Genomic DNA, 25,727 nt, shown 5'->3' with positions numbered 1-25,727 from the left:
CTCAAAGCAGATTGGCACAGAGGCGATTTCATGTGTAAATACCCCAGAACTCATAGCAGGATGGCACAGATGGCTATTTCATGTATAAATACCCTAATTCCATAGGATGGCACAGAGGCTATTTCACATATAAATACCCCCAGAACTCCTGTAGCGATACAGTAGCCTTTTCATCTCAAATGATATTATCTTGCATCTAGCCGATTTCAAGCGGGGCAGAACTTAAGTAAACAAACCAATGTGCATACTAGCCCAGAATGGCTGGAACCTCCAACCCCTACCCCCCTTAGTTTTCCACCCATTTTAGGATATAAATCCAGTGCCCATATGCACTCCAAAAAAAGGAATAAAACAAAGAAAAAAGCTCCTTGCTGTGCTGCCATCTAAACCTTGCCATCCTAGGCACAGGCCCTCGTGTGCCTTATGGAAGATACTGTACAACCCTGGGAATATGTGGACACCGTGATCTGCAGAATATGTTTTGTACCATGTAAAAAAACATATTCTTTCTTTGAGTTACACTGGCTTTTTTGCATATTTCCTTTCCTTGATATTAAACTTTTTCTCAAATGCCAGCACAAACACTATGAGCCACTGGCAGATTTAATCTGGTTTAACTTTCTGACAGCAGTTAGAGATTTTTGCAATGTGCTACTGACAAACAGCAAGGTTGAGTTGTCTAGCAGTCTGGAAAAAAATAGGTTACATTAGAAAGCACAATAATAATATCTTTAAAGCTATAAAAAAAAATCCTGTGTAATACATAGGTCCCTACTAGATCACCAACATAGAACCATTTGCAGTTGAAGTCATGTTACTGTTAGGAGATAAGAGCATGAGATGATGCCTACCAACCCTGCTGTGCTACTCTACTTTCTAAAACCAAGGACAGCAACACCCAGTGGTGCAGTTTGGTTGGATGACCTCTGGAGGAGGCCACGTTGTTAATCATCCTTTAAGCATCAACTGCAGCAGAGATTCTTAACCAATGATTTTGGAGCAACAAAGGTATCCATGTTGCTTTTAACTACAGTGGAATTTGCCCTTCAATAGAAAAAGTATTTGAAGGAGAACTTGAAGAACTAAACAATAAAAAGGAATATGGTTAAAATGCCATTTTTTACATACTGAACTTGTTGTACAAGCCTAAAGTTTCAGCCTGTCAATAGCAGTAATGATTGAGGATTTCAAACTTATTTACAGGGTGCCACCATCTTGGAAAGTGCATGCAACACAGAAGCTCAGTGGGCTCTGAGCAGCTGTTGAGAAGCTAAGCTTAGGGGTCATCACAAATTATCAAAAAGAAAACAGGGTTGGCCTGTAATATAAGCTGATGCTACAAGGTTGATTATTAAATTCTGATGCTAGTAGCACTGGTTGATAAAATAATATAAATATCTTTATTAATTACTAATCAGCCTTATATTGTGACATTTATATTCTGTATATACAGTACATTGTGAGTCGGTCCCTAAGCTCAGTAAGTGACAGAAGCACAGAGCATGTGCATCGAATCAGCAGAAGAGAAGATGGGGAGCTACTGGGGCAAATTTGGAGGTACAGACCTTCCCTGCTAAAGGGCTGTGTTTGTCTTGGGCTGGTACAGAAGCCCAAAACATAATGTTTAGCCTTTTTTTAGTTAGGCTTTACTTCTCCTGCAACCTGTAAAGGCTGTAAACTATATCCTTATAAATGGTGCTTCTGCCATATTTTCAAAGCAATGTTTGTTCAGAGCATAAAGCAATATTTTTTATAGAATTACCCAGAATAACCCACTGCCAAATATTGTTGAAAATATTCCAAGTGCAAATAGTGGATAGTCACAAAAGGGACAGCAAGGGGCAAGACATGACCAGATACAAACACTTCAACTGTGTGCAAGTTTAATTGTGCAAATGAGAGCATGCATGAGCTCAATACACAAAGGACAGGTGTTAGGTGCAGGGCTCCCTTGCAACTCTGTGCAGTGGGGTGATCATAGTCATAGAACTACCACAGGGATGAAGAGTCTCTGCAATTAGATAAAACCACATCCATTTTACATATAACGATGTGATTATAGATATAAAGTTATGAAGATGTAATTAATGAGCAAACAGAAATCCATATGAGATATATGATTACAAGTAAAACCCCAGTCTTTACTTTACATTTAAAATCACCATATCAGATTTAAGGTGCACATTAAAGGAAAACTATACCCCCAAAATGAACACTTAAGCAACAGATAGTTCATATCATATTAAGTGGCATATTAAAGAATCTTACCAAACTGGAATATATATTTAAGTAAATATTGCCCTTTTACATCTCTTGCCTTGAGCCACCATTTCGTGATGGTCTGTGTGCTGTCTCAGAGATCATCTGACCAGATATACTACAACTCTAACTGTAACAGGAAGAAGTGTGAAGACACAACTCTGTCTGTTAATTGGCTCATGTGACCTAACATGTATGGTTTGTTGGTATGTTTGTGAGTACAGTGAATCCTACGATCCCAGGGGGCGGTTCTTATTTTTTAAAATGGCAATTTTCTATTTATGATTACCCAATGGCACATACTACTAGAAAAGTATATTATTATGAAAATGGTTTATTTACATGAAGCAAGATTTTACATATGAGCTGTTTTATGCAATATCTTTTTATAGAGACCTACATTGTTTGGGGGGGTATAGTTTTCCTTTAAGTAAAAATAAACACAATTGCAATAATACAAATGCTTAATGTATGGCATTTCACATCATCATTTTTGCTCCTAGCATTGTTCCTGGAACTATTATAAGAAAGATGTTATTGTAACACTGTAACGCCACCCTAAAGACACATAACGAAAAGGAAGGAGCATCTGTCTCATCAATTTGGAAATGTTTTGAGAAATTTTCCTCTCATCTACTTTCTTTCACCCTTCTTAACTTAGTTTTTAATACTTGGACAATTGCAGGTGGCTGACAGAACTCTAGCCTACCATTAACTAAATAGAAGCCCCAATGAAAAGGATCAAGAGCTCTGTGTTCCATCAATTTAATATCCCAGCATTAATGCTAGCCAAGCAGACAGCACTGCCTGCCAAGGCAAACATATGGGACTCAGCTGAAGTGATTGGGGGCAGGTTTTAGAGACAGTTTTCTTGTCTTAACTTCTTAAGGAGTCAGAATAAATGAGCTTTCATTCAAAAGGTACTGCTTCATCTAAAAGCTTAAAATTCTGCTTAAACATAGCACCTTTCACCCTCACTGTTTCTCTAAGATGTACTTAGTTCAATGGCTGTGTCATAGTTATCTGCATTTCAGTTTTCTTCTTCTAATTTTTCCTTTTTTAACCAAAACAGTAGAAACTCTTTGGACCACAGTTGATACTTTTGGCAAAAATCCCCTTGAGGGTGCACACAGTCAACATACACATTTCATACTGTCACAGGTTTCTATTTCCAGTAGCTTTGATTGCTCAACATATATATTTATATTACAAGAACAGATTCTTAGAATGCTAGTCCAATGAGCAGTGCTTTCAAAGAACAAAATATAATAGTCACAACTATTTTTGAATTAAAATTAGATATGACAGTGATCAGTTTTATATATTTTTACATAGTATTTGTGAATGTATTAATAACTTAAACTGTGCTCTAACTTTAACAAGCAGGAAAGCTAAAAAATACACCTTAAATCTATGATCTGTTTGAAAGGAAAAAACAATTATCCTGGCTCCAAAACAGTAGCTAGATCTGTTCCTCAATTAGACATTCCCAGTTTGTTGAAATGGGTCCCCGAGTGGCACCAAGAACAGTGGCCAAGGGACTCAGCCTTAAGGCTTACTAACACACACTTATATTTACACACACATTAATTTGTAGTGATTATGGGGATTGCATACATACAGTACTAACACATGCACATAACGCACAGTGGATTTGTAGGAATGTGTACTAACTATATGGTTTTATGGGGTTTTTATACTGTTGGGTGGTGGTACATACTTTTTATTCTCATACCGGTCATTAAACTGTTTAAAAGAACATTGTTGTTCATATTCAGGATATTTTGTTGTTTGTAAGTGAGAATGTAAGATGAATAATGGTGTATTGTGTAAAATGAAAACTTTGAAATTATTTTCAAATATTTCATAAAAACAACAAAGTTTAGCTTTTTATTTAACAGATATGGTGTTTTGTAGATTATTTTCTCTAGACCAGCTGCCAAGGAATAGTTTAACATCATAATTCTAAACTCAGAAATGTGGAAGTACATTATGACATGTACCAGTGGATCGCTCAGCCTGTTTTCTTTACATCTGTTGCTTCTTTGTCATAAGATATATATTCAAATTTGTGATGTTCTCAATAACAGAATCTAATTAATCTTTTCATTTGTGAAAAAAATTGCCATCAAGTGATCTTTTGTGCTTATTCCATGCCAGTGCCTGGTATAAGATCTCCTCCAACATTTTGAACAAATATTCCCACTTAGCATATTGGTTGTAGGGGGGAGACAGCAACTGCCCTTTTACATGGTTAACTAGGCATATTTATAGTGCATGCATCTCAAGTGGCAGTGGTTTACAGCTTTCATTATCCACTGTCACTTTAACATTACCGAACTACAAGCCAAAACTCTGTGTAACATGATATACAAATACGTGGGTGCAAAGTGGTGGAGTGGCATTAGCATGTCATTGGGGAAGGAAATGGAAAATCTCTGCGCATAGATAATTTAAATTGCAGTTTTCTAATAAATTTAGCATTTTAGAAATTGCATACTTCATTAGCATTTGATCCTTTCCATGGATGGATTTAGATATGACAAGTCCTCATTAAGTTTAAAAACATTAATGCTTAATAGCAGCAAACAAGGAATCAAACATTTATTGAGTCAATAACTAGACTACAATATTTCAGTTTAAGTATGCACGTTTAAATCAAAGGCAATTTAGATGCAGATCATCTAATATAGAAAACTAAACAAAAATATGATGCCATTATATACCAATCATTTGGGGCTTAGGCACATAAAGCTATTTGACAACTGATTTAATCAGCCTGTAAGCACTTTCAATAGACATTGAGACTCAAGTATAAGATAAATATAAGATAAACAATTTAAAAACAGTTATATAAATTATATTGTATTTTGCTATGAATTCTGCAATATATATTTTAAATTATGTGATAAAGAATAGAGACAATATATGCACTAGAGACTACATAATGGTACTGGGGTTGAGCATAAGAGGCACCGCTCGCACACCCTGGCATTCTATAATGGACACCTGGAGCACGTTGATGGATCGGCACCCTCCAAATAGGACGATTCCAGAAAGATTCACTATCACTCAAAGGCTGGTGCAAGCAGTGACAAGCCTGTGCGTGTTTATTTGCAGATAAAGCAACGTTTCGGGGTTGTACCCCTTTGTCAAGCACCTTCTCAGTGTAGAGACAAATTAAGGTTTCTATCTTTGCAGCAAAAATATAGCATGCATAAGTTCTATGCTTTTAAACATAACCTTTAGATTGCTGCTATGAAAGGCTAGATTGAGCATTAAAACAGTGAGCCCTAGTATTATTTTAATGTACAGGGACATACTGTAGATGTACAGATGTAAACAGGTAAATGAAATAGTCTCTTAACAGGTTAATCCTTATAACCTGAATCAAAGTTCCTATTGACTGTAGTGCTTAGACTGAATATGAAAGTGTATTTTGAAGGAGCGAAACACAGAAGACACATTCAGTAATGACTTTTTGATCTGCCTTGTTTATTCAGTGCAGTACTTTACTGTATCTAGAGTTAAACTGCATGTTCCAGAGTTGCATGATGGGAGCAAAAGAGACATACGCGGAACACTTCTAAACAGTAAATTAAAGTTATTTTAAAAAAAGTATGTGCAGGTAAAACACATGCATTTGGAATGCATTCGATTCCACAAACTAACTGTAATGCAGATGCCACCCACTGATTCAATTCAAATAGTATTAATTTCTCTGTCATAACAATCATTAAGATATCCATTTCTTGAAAGACCTACCTTGGTTAAAAAAACTCTAAAAAAACTCAAAAATTGAATTGAGCCTAGGGCAATTCCCATTGACTTCAACATAAACCACCAAGCTTTTGGATGCCGGAGTTTTATATTCGAGTTTTCAAGTTTTTTTGTGGCACAACTCAAATTCGAAATATATTTTCAAAAACTTTAATGCTTGGTATTTATTAAATAAAAATTAAATTTGAATTGTGGCAAAAATTAAAATTCGAACATCCACCCCCCATGGGACAGATTTATTAAGTTGTTGTAAAAATTGATGGAATAATTCGGCACACATCCCTAGGTTATCACTGAGCAATAAATGGCATAAAATGGCGTCATTTTGTTACATGCTTTTTTTTTGAGCAACTTCTGGCGCAGTCTTTGCATTTTTTGTGCTTAAAGGAGAAGGAAAGGCTTCATGCACTTGGGGGTTCCAAATGTTAGGCACCCCAAGTGATTGTATTGACTTACCTGAAACCCCGGGACGGTGCTCCTATCAGAAAACTGCACCGGATGGGGGTTTTACCAGTGAGCACCATGGAGCGAACCTCTTCTGGCTTCTTCTTTCTTCAAATTTCCCGGGGCAAACACTTGAGCAGTTGAATGAAATAGCCGACTTTTTAGTTAAAGTTCGGCTTTTCGTTCTACTGCACATGCGCAGCCACCAAAGAAAGAGGAAGGCAGAAGAGGATCGTTCTGTGGTGCTCATTGATATAACCTGGGCCAATGCAGTTTTCTGCTGAAAAGAGCTCCGGCCCGGGGTTTCAGATAAGTCAGTACAATCACTTGAGGGTGTGTAACATTTGGCAACCCCATGTGCACAAAGCCTTTCCTTCTCCATTAATAAATGCCAAACATTCAAAGTTTTGTAAATATATATTTCAAATGTGTGAGTTTTTGTGCTAAAAAAATTTGAATTGTGGCAAAAATTCTAATTCCAACATTGATAAATCACCCTCCAAGGGGTAGATTTATTATGTGGTATAAAAAACAGTGGAATAATTTGCAACAAATGAACATCTCGCACTGCCGGGTGATGTTGTGATGGCTGATTCAGTTAATGCCTTTAAGAATGGCTTGGATGATTTTTTGGACAGACATAATATCAAAGGCTATTTTGATACTAAGCTCTATAGTTAGTATAGGTATGGGTATATAGAATTTAATTAAAAGTAGGGAGGGGTGTATGTATGGATGCTGGGTTTTCATTTGGAGGGGTTGAACTTGATGGACTTTGTCTTTTTTCAACCCAATTTAACTATGTAACTAACTATGTAACCATAAAAATAGTGTAATTTTTCTTTGAGCAACTTACTTACAAAGGTCTGGAGCAGTGTAAAATAATGGTGGATAATCTGGAGTTCACATGTCGTGACACTCCTTCATAAATTCGCCATTTATTTTACACAAAAGAAAATACAATTTTTGGAATATCTAGATAAAATGGAGTCTATGGGAAAGTCTTTCTGTAATTTGGAGCTTTCTGGATAATGGTTTTCTGGATAACGGATCCCACACCTGTGCCACATTTATGTTAGATAAGAACATTTTCCAGAAAGTTTGACTGAACAAGTGGGCTAGAAAACTCTAATGACAGATTATGAACCTGATTAGTTATTAAATAAATTTTTTAAAGGCATGCAACATACTGCTACACTAATCTAGATTACCTCAAAACATAATCAAAATATAAAGTTTGCCTTCTAAGATAATTTATGGTATAAGGCAGGAGGGAATGATATTGGTAAATTGAGTGTGAATACATTTCACAGAGAGATCTACAATATCAACTAGTAACATAATAGGTAACATATTATATAATAAAGATCTAGGTTTATTAGCAGCCAGTTCTTTGACCTGGGTTTCTTATTAGATATAATGTATTTAAAACTGAGATAAAAAGGTAACTATTGTTACTCCAAAAATAAACCTTTCATTACTCAACAAAAATCCATTTTCATACTAAACAGAAATCTTGTGTTCAAATTTCACATTTTGTGTAATATAAACAGGTTTTTATAAACCACTTAAAAGACTTCACTGGAAGAAAGTGTAGTAGCTGGTGCACCAAGAAGGCAGCAGTGAATGATTTTTCGGGTGTTACTTTTAAACCCACTGTTAAGTCAATAACCCTACAGTATGTTGCTGTCCATAGTTCTGATGTCACTAAACCACACATACCAATCTATTAAATGGCGCACCCATTTTGCTTATCAGTGTATTCAACAACAGCATTCTGCACTTGCAGTGAATTATATCTCCTAAAGTGTATAATATATAGTGAATAAAGTACCCCCTTTTGTGAAATATAAGGATATTATAAGTTACCGAGGAGTTTCATGACCATATAAAAACACGAGGCCGAAGGCCGAGTGCTTTTATACAGGTCATGAAACTCCGAGTTAACTCGGAGTTTCCATACAAGTCCTGCACTCACAGGACTTGTATGGAAAAAAGCAACAACAGCCTGAGTTTTGCCACGGCAAGCACCACTCACATTTTCTTCAGGAAATGTACCTCTCTAGTTCTTAATGCCTTCTTATCCTGAGCACTAAACGGTTCATTTATGGACACCTTGCAAAATAGTCTACCTACCAATGAAGAGCAAGCTCAGGCTGTCAATCAATATGCAAATCCAGTAGGGAGCAGAAAAGCATAGAGGGAGCGATTGGCAGCTAAGAGGCTAGACATAGACACTACACAGCACAGACCCCAAATCACTAAAAATTCCAAATCATATATACAAAAGATGAATACAATTGCATTTCTCAGTGACAAATAAAATAATTAAATAAAAAAAATTAAAAAGTTAATACTTAATTCCATAGATTATTATGTAACCCCCTCCTTGTTCTATTGTGAAATGATTGTAGGGCTTAAAGTCCCTCTTCTTTCCTGGACTTACTTACTTATTATGACTTACCAAAGTTTAACTAAAGATTTAGGGCAGAAATGTTGTACTTTTGGTTTTGGGCTTCTGTACCAGCCCAAGGCAACTACAGCCCTATACCAGTGAAGATCTGTTCCTACAAAGATGCCCCACTAGCTCCCCATTTTCTTTTATGCTGATTCTTTGCACATGATCTGTGCTGCTGTCAGTTACCTGAGCTTAGGGACTAACTAACAATATATTGTACACAAAAGGACATTATTTATTAATTCAAAAACAGTGCAATTAGCATCAGTTTTAAAAAAAAAACAGTGTGGCATAAAAAATTTAATTTAAGGTATGGAGATCCATATACAAAATAAAGCCTCCATTGGAAAACCCCAGGTTGCAAGCATTCTAGACATATTATACTAAAATAAGGTTAGATAATATATAATAAAATTGTCAGAAACCTCAGTATTATTATGGCATTGTTTTATTGTACAGGTATGGAATCCCTTAAACAGAAACCCATTATCCAGAAAGCTTGAAATTACATGAAGGTTATCTCCCACAGAGTCTACTCTATGCTAAGCAAATCATTCTAATTTTTAACAATGATTTCCATTTTTTTTTTCTGTAATAATTAAACAGTCCTTGTACTTGATGCTAACTGCACAAATCCATATCGGTGTGAAAGCAATTCTACTGGGTTTATTTAAAGGAACAGTAACATCAAAAAATAAAATTGTTTGAAGTAATGAAAATATAATGCAGTGTTTCCCTGCACTGTTAAAACTGCTGTGTTTGCTTCAGAAACGCTACTATTGTTTATATAAATAAGCTGCTGTGTAGCAATGGGGGCAGCCATTCGAAGGAGAAAAGGCTCAGGTTACACATCAGATAGCATATAAACTCTGTCTGTCTAATGGTGTTATCTGTTATCCATCAGTTAACCTGTGCCATATAGCCATTTTTCAATTTCCGCCATTCCCCAGCAGCTTGTTTATATGAACTATAGTAGTGTTTCTGAAACAAACACATCAGTTTTACCAGTGAAGGGCAACACCACATGATATTTTCATTACTTTAAAACACTTACATTTTTTGGTGTTACTGTTCCTTTAACATTTAAATTATTTTTAGCAGACTTAAGGTATGGGGATCTATATACCAAATAAAGCCTCCATTGGAAAACCCCATGTTGCAAGCATTCCAGATAAAATAATCTATACATGTGCTTCTCTGTACAGGCTGTACGGGTAACAAAGTTTGAATGCACAAATTTGGATCAATACATTTAGGTCAACTGTTTGTATACCAAAATCATCCACCGTTGCCCATTCATTCAGTCAAATAACCCTGAGGCTGGCCAATGTATATCCTCCCTGTATAGTTACAGTAGAGTTATAGTTTGTTTTTACTATTCCTGATTCAGTAGGCTCCCAATTACAAAGCTGTTTCTTGCATTTCCCTATACACCAGCACATCATGCCTAGTTCTTCTGAAATTAGACTTTTGATGCAGTGAAACTCTGGATTTACCACCGCCTTAAAGCTGGTAGCAATTTCAGTGTTCTCTATGTAGGTTGTATGAACAGACAAAGCATACTTGCGTCCAGTGAAGCACACAAAAAATCTAATTTAGCGCAGAGTGCTGAAAATGACTCACTCTGACAACTTTGTATGTGTCTGATTTGGTAAGCTGCATACCAGCAGTTACATTAATTTTGGTGTTCTGGACGCTATTTCTATGAGCACAACTCAGCACTTGCCAATTAAACACTTGCTGGAATTGAGGGAAAGAGTACTGTTTATGGGTAAAGAAAAATGTTGCATTGTATCTAATATTACACTTTGCATATCGTACCTGCTGTCATATATGAGCCTTTTTTGCATTTTGGCATTGTTAAACATCTTTAATAAAAAGCTAAAAGGCTCCTTTATGACTGCCAGCACAAAGTGCATAAACAGACAGACATCTTTTTTTTCCAATTTCCAAGAAGTCTAGTTCAGCTCACATTATTTCTCCTGTATTTTGATTGGAATGGGGGCAACTTCCAACATAAACCATTAAAACAAATAGTAAAATAAATATTTGTTAAGTTGCTTTACTCTATATACAACTTTAGTCAATAAATGTTTTCTACTGTGTTGTACATATTCCTAATTGCCAAGTCAGTCCTCAATTTCCAGAGATAGTCCTTAGTTGTGACAGTTACAGAAACATTTTAGAAATCTTTCATGTTTAAACTGAGACAAATTAACAAAACTTTTCTTATAACCAAAAAGGAGCTCTCCTTTCACTCTGTAAGTTGCAGTCATTAAGGGGTTTTTATCATACAATATTATAGTCTAATTATGCCCAGTTGGCTCATTATATAGGGCTCCTTTTTTAGAAATTCTTCTAAACCAAAAGTGTCCCCGAAAATAGTTTTTCAGTGCTTGTTACCTATTTATTTTTCACTTGCATTAAAGCAAATCTTAAGATAAAAGAAAGTATATTAAAGTAGGAGCTATAAGTATGTTTTAATTAAGTGCTAAGCCAGACCCTGTTAAAAGAAAAGGGGGCTTGTTTATAGAGATTAACGTCTCATTAAAATTAAAAACGTCATTTTTTCTTTGAGAATACCAAAGATTATTACTTTGGCACCACTCTCAACATTAGACTCTGTCCAATAATTGCCAAAACCTTAATTAGCAAAGGAGTTTCTATACCAATAGCTTTTATTAAGATGGCTTTTCTTGATGTAATTATGACCAAAAAGGGAACTATTTTGATATTACAAGAACTCTTAAATAAATAAAAAAAAACATCTAGCAACATTTTATTATGTGAGCTATCTATCCAATCGTCTATAATGCCTGGATCCTAGGTTTTATGAATAAGGAGTTATTGTGGGGTTTTTTTTCATTTCGATCACTAAAACCAGTGACTCATTAATCCATTTAATGACACATTTATCAGTTCACATGCATCAAATGTCTGTAAATTATTTACTGAATACAACATAAATTGCTGCTGTGTTGCTATGTAAAATGTTATTAGAAAATTAGCACAAATTAAAGCAAGTTTGCCAGTACAAAGACAGAGTTTGTAGCTATAACTGAATCTTCTATACAACACATAAAACAAATGCCCAGTTGTCCCCACAGCTGGTTAGAATAAAATTATGAATCTAAACCTTTTTTGCTAGCTCTTTTGTATGACTGACTGACATTTAAGTTATTAATTTTAAAATTTACAGTATAAACCATATACATACCTGTATAAGATATGTATTAATTTACTAAATCATATAAACTGCACATACAGCACTTAAAGGATAACTAAACCCTAAAAATAAAAATGGCTAAAAATTCCATATTTTATATACTGAACTTATTGCACCAGTCTAAAGTTTCAGCTTCTTAATAGCAGCAATGATCCAGGACTTCAAACTTGTCACAGGGGTTACCATCTTGGAAAGTGTCTGTGAAACTCACATGCTCAGCTAAGAATTTAAGTTGAGTACCATATGGCTGCTTGCAGTGGGAAGACATAGACAAAAGAAACATATAATTTAATGGCCATTGACATTATTTAAAAGACTGCATTTTAGTCTGGTAAATTTTGACACTTTGGATACTTGGAACTAAGAATTTACTGAAACGATTAACGTTTTCTTTCCATGTGTATGTTGTTTTCACTTGCAATTGGAAGAGCATGTCCGAGTATTCATATAGTTGGATTACCCCCTAAAATGGAGGAGTGTATATTTTAGAGAAAGGCACAATTAAGTTTTATTGGGTGCTTTGAAGATGCCTAAGCACCCTGCTGGTTAGAGTTATTGAATTCATTGTTTGAAGTCTTTTTTAGAGGTTGTAAAGCTATGATTCAGATTGAAGAGCAAACATCAACTCTTGCAGGAGCTTTGCTGTTAATGCTCCAATTCATCATCTGCTTGCTACAAATTGCTATGTAATTAAGAAATTATTACACAGTATGCCATTCATAAACAGTGATTTATTGACTAGTGACTGAGATATGAATGAGTAGACACAGACCTTGCACACTCACACATATATGACAGTAATTGAAAGATTAGGGGACATGAATAACTAAGATTCGAGGAACGACCTAGGGTTGGTATATATACAGTTAGGTCCATAAACATTTGGACAGACAACTTTTTTTTTCTAATTTTGGTTCTGTAGATTATCACATTGAATTTTAAATGAAACAACTCAGATGCAGTTGAACTGCAGACTTTCAGCTTTAATGGGGTTAGTGGGTTGAACAAAAAGATTGCATAAAAATATGAGGAACTAAAGCCTTTTTTTAAAACAATCACTTAATTTCAGGGGCTCAAAAGTAATTGGACAAGGGGTTCAAAAGTAATTGGACAATTGACTCAAATGCTATTTTATGGCCAGGTGTGGGCAATTCCTTTGCTATGTCTATCCCTGGAGTTGATTTGAGGGGGGGTGCTTGTACATGAAAGATTTTGCTCTGAACAGACAACATGCGGTCAAAGGAGCTCTCCATGCAGGTGAAACAAGCCATGCTTGAGCTGCAAAAACAGAAAAAAACCCATCTGAGAAATTGCTACAATATTAGGAGTGGCAAAATCTACAGTTTGGTATATCCTGAGAAAGAAAGAAAGCACTGGTGAACTCAGCAAAGCAAAAAGACCTGGACGTTTATGGAAGACAACAGTGGTGGATGATCGCAGAATTATTTCCATGGTGAAGAGAAACCCCTTCACAACAGCCAAACAAGTGAACCTACGGAGGTAGGCATATACTGTAGATATCCACGTCTACCATAAAGAGAAGGCTGCATGAAAGTAAATACAGAGGGTGCACTGCAAGGTGCAAGCCACTCATAAGCCTCAGGACTTTGGACTTTGCTAAAAAAAAAAACATCTAAAAAAGCCAGCACAGTTCTGGAAAAACATTCTTTGGACAGATGAAACCAGGATCAACCTCTACCAGAATGATGGCAAAAATAAAGTATGGAGAAGGAACAGCTCATGATCCAAAGCATACCACATCATCTGTAAAACGGCAGAGGCAGTGTGATGGCTTGGGTGTGCATGGCTGCCAGTGGCACTGGGACACTAGTGTTTATCCATGATGTGACACAAATTACCCAGGCAACCATGCTTTGTTTTGAATGAGAATACAGAATATGAAAAGGAAAGATGAGTAATAAAAAGTACCAATAACAATAAATTTGTAGCTTTACAGAGCATTTGTTTTTAGAAGGGGTCAGTGACCTCCTTTTGAAAGCTACAATGAGTCAGGAGAAGAAGGCAATAATTCCTAAACTATACAAAATAAATAATAAAGACCATTTAAAAAGTTGTTTAGAATTGGCCATTCTGTAACATACTAAAAGTTAACCTGAAGGTGAACCACCTTATTAATCTCTAGCATGGTCTTTCTGGTTGTGCTAAGACACATAGAAACTGTATACCAGATAGATAGCTCAATTACAAAACCGGTTTGTCTCCATTATGCATTAAGGGCCCAATACATGGCCTAAGGCATAGAGAAGGGGCAGACAATACTTGATTGACAGCTGAGATAAATGAGCTTACAAAATCTATGAATGCTTTGATAAAAAATAGAAATTGGATTTCATGTTTAATTTGAAAAGGACTTTTATTATACAGCTTTTTGTGTCTGGATGACAGGTCCACTTTAAGTACCAAAGTACCAGGTACTGTTTTATTATTACAGAGAAAAAGGAAATCGTACTTAAATATAATAATAATAATATTATTATTAAATATAAAAATAAGGATTATATATATGTATATATATATATATATATATATATATATATATATATATATATATCCTTTACCCTAGTGAATGCTACAGGCCGTAAAGTGCATAGGAAAATTACAGAAATCAAATAATGATAATTACTGTAAATATACTGTCACACTGAATTAGTAAGATTTGCTCTAAATGAAAGATTAAGAGAAGTGGTGTAACTAGATGTTACTGGGTCCCACAGCAAATTCATCTTAGGGCCCCCAACATATCCAGAGGTTGTCCTGTTTTACCAATATATGTTGAAATTGTTCATTAATTAGGGCCTCGTGGGGCCCCCCTATACCTTATGGGCCCCCCTGCAGCCGCAGGGTCTGCTTCCTCTGTAGTTACGCCCCTGGTTAAGAAGCAAAAAGAGCATGGGCAGTTTCACATAAAGTCTTCTTTAATAAGAGCCAATGAAGAAGTTTAGTTTCCAGTGTATTTTCAGATGTGGGAAAGGGAGTTTCTACTGTAACTAAATGAACACAAAACAGCTGTTGTTGTGTTACTTTTTCTACAGCTCTGATTGAATTAGTATTTGTAGCATATGTGAGTTTTCAAGCAGTGTGTATTTGGGAATGCAACGTGTTTATCCTGGTAGACCGCGGGGTTACCAGAGTAAATACTTGCCTGCCCCTGCTGTTGTGCAGACATACTGTTTAGTGTGGCATACAAATTCAGGCCAAAGTGTCTTCCAGGATACTTGGCACTGATTTACATTTGATTTCAGCAAAAAACCTTGAGCTAGACAGTACCTTTTTGTAATTTAAAGGGCCCCCATTTGTCTCCCATGGAAATTGCACTGAGCACATTTTTAAATATTGCTGTTGAAAGGGAAATTATCATCAATAAAACATTTTTTTTCAGCCTGTGCTTCTAAGCTTTGTACATTCAGTTATCCTCTGGTCTGATTAAAAAATAGAGACATGTAATGCTAAATGGTGGAGCTTTTCCTATGGAGTCTGCTGGTTTCTGAATGATCTTTTTTACATAATTATAAAAGAAACATTGAAATGTATAGAATATATATATATATATATATATATAGTTGTTTTTAGATAGTTCACCAGAAACAAAGGATTTTTTCAGATGCTTTTCCTTTATTGAAATTTTGGAAAAATGGCAAAATAAAAATAATAGAATGCCGTTGAAAAAAGTTGCTGGAGGGTGAACTACCCCTTTAAAGGAGAATTTAACCGTTTAGCAAAAAAAAACCCCACTAAGCTTACCTAAGACCCGGAAGATGGCTGAATCTGCACCGAGGGGTAAGTATAAAGTATGGGGCAGTTCCCCGGGGGGGGCAGCTAGGCTTGGGGGGAGGAGGGAGGTGGGTTTATGTGGGGTAGGGTTTTTTTAGGTAACGGTTGAATTCTCCTTTAAGGTTAGCATGTTTTACAGATATATAAATTAGGCTCCTTTTCATAACTTGTGTATTTGGGCTAAATACACCTGACGATATTTTAATTACATGCAAAATGCATGTAAATTGCATATACATATGGTTACCTTCATATAATGTAAAAATGTATCTATACCTAACTGGAAGTTGCTTTTCAAAAGCAACAATAGTAAATCAAAAATGGATGTATGATGCAACAGATATCCAGGTATTAGTTTCAGTTTATCCAATATCCTCCTGCCGAACCATAGTGGCTATGAATCATAAGATGCTCAGTGCTCACAGGATGGTCCTACTGATGCACATACCCAATCTAAAACTTATTTTCTCAAAGGCACAAATAACAGAAGTGAATAAGTACTGATGAATCCTATTGTTACAGCTGCACGCTCTTTGTATAAGTGAGACAGATATGATAAGTATGCCACAATATATTTGTTTATAACTAGAGGTGGATAAATCAAGTAACATTTTAATTATTACACACATTATGTGTGTGTGTGTGTGTGTGTGTGTGTGTGTGTGTGTGTGTGTGTGTGTGTGTGTGTGTGTGTGTGTGTGTGTGTGTGTGTGTGTGTGTGTGTGTGTGTGTGTGTGTTTTGTGGAAAGGATACTCTGCATGATACTTCATGAGGATACTCTGCAGCATTTTGTTCTAAATACAAATATAATGGCATGCAAAAAACACAGAAACATATCAAAGGAAGACCATTTACAAAGTAGCAGCAGATATGGGATTGTTTAAATCTATTGGCCAATTGGTTACTTCACTGGTGCAATAAGATTCATAAATGAGTCATACTGTCTCCTAAAGGAAGCAAACGAGTGCTGGACTAGGAATCATACTTTCCTAGTTAAAAGAGCTTGTATCTTCCCTAAAACTAATTTTCCACTCCCTATCCAAACTAGGCAGCCCATATTTATTTTATTATGCAAAATTATTTTCCTGTGAGACTGATCTCAGTGCCATGACAGTCACTTTGTTGTTAGGTAACATTTTAAGATAACAATAATTGCTTGCCATTATTACTAAAACGTGAACTATCAGAAGGAAAAATAAGTGCCTTTTAGATGTTTGGATCTAGTAGATATAGGTTTCATGCATCAATTCACCACAGCACAAAGAGCAAGGAAGTGTAGCTATGGAAGGGTAGGACCTCCCAATACTATCGAGCCTCCTCCTAAAAGCCAGTTTTGGAAGTTTCAAATATGGGCATTTAAGCAGCTTTCAGCACCCTGTTCACACCAAGTGGCAAGCTGCTGTAAGTTTTTGGCTGCAATTCTGCATAGGTACCCAGCCTAAAGCTTGCAGTTAGAAGAAGAGAGCTAGTGAACTATATTAGCTCCCCTATCTTAGCATCAAAAGCACCCCATATATGAATACACATGGGGGGGTTATTTATCAAAATCTGAATTTTTCTGATTATTAGATTTTAAAAAGTCAGACCAAACTAGAATCTATTTGACCTTATTTATTATTAAAAAACCTTGATTTAATCGGATCGGGGGAAAACTCAATAAAATTGAGTGAAAACCCAAATTGTAATTTTTTTTTGATTTCTTGAAAAGCCTGAATTTTTTGGATGTATTATTTATTTTTTTCAGGCTAATTCCAGCACAAACCACAGAAACTACCAAATAGGATAGGGACTACTCCCCTTGACTTATATACAACCTCAGAAGTTCTGAGATGGAGGATTTTTAGATTCTGACTTTTTGTAGCCTCGTGGTATAAGAAATCTCAAAAAATTTAGTTTTTTTTGAGTTTTTAGCATTCATACTTTATTAAATAACTCCCTTAATGATGTTCTCCTTGTTCTCTCTTAATTTAGCAGTGATGCTTTAATAACCTAGTCTTGGAAATTGTAGGCTAGTGCTTCAGGTATTTTTTAACCTGTGATAATATGTTAGAGTCTGCTGGAAAGTAGAGCAACTACAGATGAAGCCACTTTGGTTTGTCATTTTTACATAGAATTACTAAACCCATATATCCCGCTTATCCCATTTAACACAGAAAATTGCATCACAGCATCCCATCTAATTAAAGCATTCACTATTGTGAACATGATGACTTTAGATAACACAGTTTCTTCCGTTAATCCTGAGTCACGACGCATTTAACACACTATGTCCTCTAAGCAAAATGTAAAGCTTGGCTTCTTTATTTCCACTGAGCTAAATGATAGAAAGCAAACTATTGTAACAGATGAGGTTACCCAAAATTTCCCAGAGAGGCAGTGTTTAAGACATTTTTGTAAGTTGAGTTCACCAGTATCTATGCCTAACTTACTCACTAGTGACACCATTAGAAAATTAGTAAATGTAGTCATGTCTGCTTCTGTTGTGGTGAAATATTCGGTGTATGTTAAACAATAACAATACTATGCATATCTATGCAAGTACAGGTAAAGAAAGAAAATTGAGCATTAAAAATTTGTGTAATGAAAACATCTTACCAGACCATCACAGTTGCTAAGAGCAACTAAAGCCCCTGGACTGTCAGTTATTTCTCCAACATAAGCACAATTAGTCCATAAAGATTCCTTTCTCCATGTTTGCTGTGTGGTATAATAATCGGGGGTCTGATTCCCAGTATGGGATCCATTACTGAAATTTGCTGGGTCTTCATGCCATTCTACAACAGCTCCTGGGGCTATGAGTTTTGTATTTGGTCTCAGTTTAAGGTGAAAATCTCTTCCAAAAGCAGTGACATTGAAATAAATTGTGTGTTGCACTTGGGAAGCATCTCTTGTAAACCTTTTCTTGTGGTTGACTGAAACAATGTTAGACATATGACGTCCCTCGGCATCAGTGCTCACGGGTGTTATAACTTCATATTCTCCTATTTTTCCTTTTAATAAGTCTGAGGGCAAAAAATACAAATGCTTATTTGTTAGCTTGAGTCTAAATTTCATATCTGGTTAATGCTCACAAATATATCTACTAAACATCAATATACTGTGTGCTTCATATAGCGGATGCAGAATTAAATAAACCCATTTTCTGCCAAAAGAACCTACAATTTTACCAGTGTGTCCAAATGAACCAAATTCTAATTGGACATGTAGGAAAAGCTATTCACAGATGAGTTATTTGGGAAGTGTAATCTCTTGCCTGATCTGATTGTTCTCCATTAAACAATCAAATTTGAAACTGTAGTGGGCAATTTGGCCAATAATCTACCCAACAAGCAGATCTATGACTCTTTATTCAGATTACGGGTTGTTTGCGAGGACCACTAATTTATAGAGGCAAATAAAATGTGTATTTGGTACCCATAATAAAGTGTACTAAAAGTTTACACAATATACTACATATTTAAATCTATACAAGTGAATTTAAATTGCTACTGAAGTGAATGATAAAAGGCAAATGAGAATGATAAAGAGTTACTGGTCTTGCTATATCTTTATTAAGAAGAAAGAAAAGAAAATTGCAAAAAACACACTGTCGGACATAATGCTACTTGGATTTTACAGGTAAACTCAAAAATCAGCAAGAATATTCCATGTCAGTCAAATATGATGGCCCTGTTGCCATAAAGAAAAAAATGGTGCACTCATGGAACTGCATAAAAAGGTTTATTTAGTTAATGTTTCGATCGTTCAGTGAACCTAACTGCAACATGACATGGCTCTGACACATATATGACATGTTACTGTAGCTACATATTCCTTTTTTAATTAAAGATGAGGAATTCAGTATTTTCCATCTTGGACTTGAGTAAACCACATCTGGCTTCACAGGGGGAATGGGTAGGTTAACTAAGGCCAATAAGCATCATTTATATCTAATATACTTATAAATAAACATGAATGTGAAGAGAGTGAGAAAAAAAGAGAGTCTTGAGTTACAATGAAGTCTATTCAGTGACAGGGACCTCTGTAGGAAAAGGTCTCTATGTGTAATTCCACAATTATGTTTAAATAAAAAGAGAGACAGAGAGAAATATCTGGTAGGGAAATACAAACTTTCCAAAGTCAAAATTTCAAAATGCATACTCTTGTTCATTATACTGTACAGTATGTGTATGATAAAAAAAAATCTAATAAAAAATGATGAGAAACACAAAGAAATCACTAATAAGTTAACATGAAAATATACAAGATTAACAGGGGAATGTAATAAAAGTCGCAAAGTGCAAAACAATTTGCACCAATAAGACTAAAAATCCACATCTCGCAATGTAATATTGTTCCTTAAACTGTTATTGCATTGCGAATTTTAATTGCGCATTGCGAATTTTAATTGCGCACTCATAAGAAGTGCTTGAAGGTGTCGTAATCTTTTGGAGCAAACATAACGACTTTTTCAGTAAGAAGTTTTATTACATTGACTGCGCATTGGCGCAAACTATAAAATTCGCAAACGGTCTTTCACTGTCGGAAGTGGTCGCTAAACAGTTTCCGGGCTCGCAAAAGCTATATTAAATTCGCACAAAGCAAAATTTGTTCGCGCAAAGGCATAACTTTTCGCATTGCGAATAGTTTTTCCGTTAGCGATTTTTATTACATTCCCCCGTAAGTCAATTAAAGATTCTGTTGTAGTGTAATGACTGTACCTCCCAGTTGAGAATAGTACTAATAGTACAATACTGTGTTGGCAAACTGAAATTTTCAGGTAGTCTGAGAACTATGTGGGAAGAATTGATGGGGCTGATTCATATCTAAGTACTAGCCAACACCAGTATTGGCATTGTCGGACTGGGACAACAGGGGCCCACCCAAAAACCTATGACTAGGGGCCCACCAAAAGACCTTAGATCAGTGGCCCACTCTCAGTACTATTATTCTTCCTCTCCTCACTCAACCGCTATTCTCCTAGTCTCATTTCTTTACATACTATAATACTATAATCTATTATTCCATCTATTTAGCCTTTATTTAGAAACAAAGAATGATCATGAAATAGGCCAAATGTTTAGCAGCATGAGTCCGACACAGATTATTGGGTGTAACTGGGTGACAGTGGTAAAGCATGCGGCGCAAAAGAGCAGCACAATCATAGATATAACAGATCACCAAACAAAGTTGAGCGACAGTGAGTCAAGCACCAGGTAAGATAGAGAATAGTCAACAAATTCATAAATGGCAATCTTTGCCAAACTGCAGAAAGGGGTAAAGGACAGGACTACAGGACTGATGTATTTGTTATTTTTGTTAGTCTCTGTGGGCTTACTGGTCAAAATAAACATCTGGACAGTTAATGTTAGGGCTGCCACCTCACCCCTTTAAAACCAAACACTTATGGAATACACAGCCTGCATGGCTAATTAGCAATTCATTTAGATGCATGCTGCAGACTGAAACGGTTAATGTGCAGCCATGAGTCTCCTTGAATGAAGAATCACCTGCGCTAATGCACTTGTGGCGCTTCGATTTCCAAAGTTATCTGAAGTTTCCTTGTGAGGCAACTTCGGAAATCGAAGCGCCGCGAGTGCATTAGCGCAGGCGATTCTTCATTCAACAGGCAGACAGAAAGGCAGTTCGGGGAGATTGTCACTCCGCAGAAGAGGCGATTAGTCGCCAGGCGACTAAATCTCCCCATATCTGCCCGTCTGCCCCATGTGAGGATTACTCACCCTGGTGGCCTAGTGGGCTGGCGGGCCTAGTGGGCTTTTCCTCCTCTGATGCGGCGGTTCCTATGGGCGTGCACAGCGTGCCTTCTCCTTTATAGGTGCAATAGTGCGAAATTTAAACATATTTAAAGGGACAAATTGTATTTTGTCTTTGCCCTTTATAGATTTCTTCCTTGTGAGTCCTGGTGCCTCCGTGCTGTTTAAGCTTCTGTATCCTGTGATCTGATTAACTGTTGTGACCCCTGCCTGCTACTGACAATCCTGACTTCTGAAATCCTGACCCTGCCTGACTCTTCTATATCCGAATCTCTTCTGATTGATCTCCTGGTTTTACCCTTGCCTGTCTGACTCCGCTTGTACTCTGCCTGCCCCGACCTGGCCTGATTCGACTGCACCTTCTGCCCAAAAGACTTGTGCTTTACCATCGTGCCCCTTTGCTTGTACAGAACCCTTTGGCACCTCTCTTAAGAAGACCTGGCGGCATCCGATTAGCCGAGGGCTCCTCCCGAGGTGAAAGGTGGCTGTTAAGGCAGAAGCAAGAACCGAGAACAGGGTGCTTAGCACTGGTTTGAATTGCTAATTAGCCATGCAGGCTGTGTATTCCATATGTGTTCGGTTTTAAAGGGGTGAGGTTGCAACCCTAATTAATGTGTATGTTCCCTGGAGATAATGGGTTCTTGGTTTTTCAGCAACATCAAAGAGCAGCCAGGCTGTATAACAAAATAATAGCCTAAGAATGTGTATTTGAAAAGAGGGAATATTTGCTGAATATTCTCAACACCAAATTTTTTAGGCTGCCAATGGGCAACTGCACAGGTTCAATATTATGTGTGGAGCCTAATCAAATGCACATGTTCAAGTGAATTATAAGGGCAATGACACATGGTGCTATATGTTGCTCTCATTTTGTCTCAGCTGCATAATGCTAGAAAATACCCTGCCATAGACAATGCTGAAAATTGTGTCCACTAAAATCAATCAAAAATGTCTGCAATGTGAGTATTTTAGAAAGAGACAGCTTTCAGTATTGTCAAATAGCACCATGTATCATTGCTCTTAGGATCAGATAAATGTCTAGCCAGTGACTACAGTCACAATGGACACATACAGGGCTTATTTATTAACACTGCATTTATAAATAATACAATTTTATTAACCTTTATTAAATGCTGGCTTTTTATAGAAGTTGGCTCCTTACAATATAAAAGGATTTCAGAGTTTTAAGATACTGGTATGACTGGAAACCAGTCTTTACCTGGAATGCCACTTCTATAGGTAAGGAAGGTAAAGTTCACCTTCAAATTAACTTTTTGCAGGTTAAACACAGTCTTTCTTTTTTTGTAATCTGGAATGATAAACATTTCTATTACAAGATACAGTTTCCTTAAGGCTAAGGCCACACTAGGCGATTTGACTCGCGGCGACTTTTAAGCAATCGCTGGGGCGATCTTTTCTCTACTGTCGCTCGAAATTGCCTCGCTAGGCGATTTCGAGCGACAATAGAAAAAAGATCGCCGCGTGTGTTTTTACGCTGGCGATTTGTCGCGATTCCCATAGACGCCAGCGCAAAAGTTTCCCCAGCGATTGCGGATTAAAAGTCGCGGCGAAAAGTCGCCGCGAGTCAAATCGCGGCGCTATCGCCTAGTGTGGCCTTAGCCTAAAGGGGCCCTGTTATCTAGATATAAAAAAGCTGTATAATAAAAGTGCTTTTCAAATTAGAAATGAAACAGTTACAAACTGTGGCCCAGCAAACAGCAAAGAACAATGGCCCAGACTAGGTATAGGCAACAGAAGAGGTATGTCCCTAGCATCGTCCACTACTCTTGCACTCTAGATACGTGCCTATTCTGCCTACCCCTAATTCCAGCCCTGAGAACTACCTGTTATTACCTAGTATGTTCCCTATGCAGCCCCGTAATGTCCTCTATGATAATAATTTACAAATATTTAAGGTCAAAATTTTAACCAGTGTATATTTTTAAAACCTGGTGATGCGTATGGCATCTGATGCAAACCAGACAGGATATTATCCACTTATAATACACAAAAGCCATGAATATCCTGTAAATTATATCCTTATAAATGGTGAGTTCTGATGTCATTTCTGTCACATGACTCATAGAACCCAACTAGGGAATTTTAATAAAATACCATGTGCACGTGTGGCTATTTTATAACACAAAGTTGCAAAGTAGTACTTTTAAAAAACGCTATTGTACTGTGTAGTATAAAGTCTACTGTAGGGTATTACAAGAAACCCTTCTGTAATGCAGGGTGTACAAGCCATATCAAGCATATAACCCACAGTTTGTAGAACAGTTGTTTATATAGTGAATTCTCAAATTCTCCGGTTTATTGAACGAAACTCAGCGCAGATCATGATATCTTCCAATTGTAAACGGGACAACTGCCATTGAGGGCCAATTCTTAGCAACTTTTGCTTAGGTTTTCATAATTTATTTTGTACAGTTTTCTAATTATTTGCCTTTTTTCTGACACTTTACAGCTTTCAAATGGGAGTTGCTGACTCCATAAAAAAAGCCAATGCCCTGTAAGGCTACAAATGTATTGTTATTGCTAAATTTTAATTTCTTGTTTTAAGGTCCTATCCTATTCATTTTCCTGTCTCTTGTTCAAATCAATGCATGGTTGCTAGGGTAATTTGGACCCTCCCAGATTGTTTATAATGCAAATTGAAGAGCTGCTGAATAAAAAGCAGATAACTCAAAAACCTTAAATAATAAAAAATGAAAACCAATTGTAAATTGTCAGAATATTACTCTCTACATCATACTAAAACCCTTTAAATCATATTTCAAGAAAATTTATTTTCTAGTTAAACTAGTGACAGCAGACTGTATGGTAAAAGGTGTCTGTGGTTGCGTAACTAGACACCCAAGGGCCCTGGTGTGGAAACTTACAACTGGGCCCCCCTTAGCCCTAGGCTGGACCACAACCATTACTGGCTTAAAGGGATACTGTTGTGGGAATTTTTTCCAAAACGCATCAGTTAATAGTGCTGCTCCAGCAGAATTCTACACTGAAATCAGTTTCTCAAAAGAGCAAACACATTTTTTTTATAATTAATTTTGAAATCTGACATGGGGCTTAGACACATTGTCAGTTTCCCAGATGCCCCAGTCATGTGACTTGTGCTCTGATAAACTTTAGACACTGTTTACTGCTGGTTGGAGTCATATGACCCCCCCCCCCCCACAGCAGCCTAACCACAGAACAATGGGAAGGTAATCAGATAACAGCTCCCTAACAAAAGATAACAGCTGCCTGGTAGATCTAAAGCTGGCCATAGACGCAAAGATCCGATCGTACGAATCAACGTACGATCGGACTTTCCCATCTCCCGACCCTCCACTAACCATTCAGATCAAAGTCTTTACCATTCCGATCAAATAGAACAGATCACCCAATGTTCTGCCCCTGAAAGCAATCGTATGATACTTATGTCTGACAAAACTAGTGACAGTCTCCCTCTGAAAATCGTACGATCGGCAATACACGCAGAGATATTATCGGCAGGCGACAGAAATTTTCTAACCTGTCCGATCGACCAAACGACCGATCTCCGACGGACGAAAAATGTCGGGACTCTCCACACATGGTCCGAAATTCGTACGAATCCACGATTCGTACGATCGGATCTTTGCGTCTATGGCCAGCTTAAGAACAGCACTCAATAGTAAAATGCAGGTCCCACTGAGACACATTGAGTAGGAGAAACAACAAGCTGCCAGAAAGCAGTTCTGGCTCTTTCTGAAAGCAAATGACCAAGCAAAATGACCTGAGATGCACCTACACACCAATATTACAACTAAAAAATACTCTTGTTGGTTCAAGAATGACATTTTATATTGTAGAGTGAATTAATTGCAGTGTAAACAGTGTAATTTAGAAATAAAAACTACATCATAAAAATCATGGCAGAATCCCTTTAGAACAGAACTGAAATAAAAAAAGACAGTTTTTTTAAAGCGGAGATCCCCTCTAAAAAATGGAAATGTGTTTCCTAGCATTACCTAATAAAGTTTCTCA

The 25,727-nt window shown here is 36.7% G+C and overlaps 1 protein-coding gene across 1 annotated transcript in view; it reads right to left on the bottom strand.

The window, feature by feature from the left end:
• The window catches only part of adamts3.S (ADAM metallopeptidase with thrombospondin type 1 motif 3 S homeolog), a 112,617-nt gene that overhangs the window by 75,652 nt on the left and 11,238 nt on the right, over window positions 1-25,727 (bottom strand). Inside the window, exon 3 of the mRNA XM_018243456.2 lies at window positions 18,556-18,962. Coding sequence (XP_018098945.1) covers window positions 18,556-18,962 — 407 coding nt within the window. The remainder of the gene's footprint in view (window positions 1-18,555; window positions 18,963-25,727) is intronic.

This window comes from Xenopus laevis, chromosome 1S, assembly GCF_017654675.1.
Source record: "Xenopus laevis strain J_2021 chromosome 1S, Xenopus_laevis_v10.1, whole genome shotgun sequence".
NCBI classification, from domain to species: Eukaryota; Metazoa; Chordata; class Amphibia; order Anura; family Pipidae; genus Xenopus; species Xenopus laevis.
This window is presented reverse-complemented; position numbering and strand designations above follow the sequence as displayed.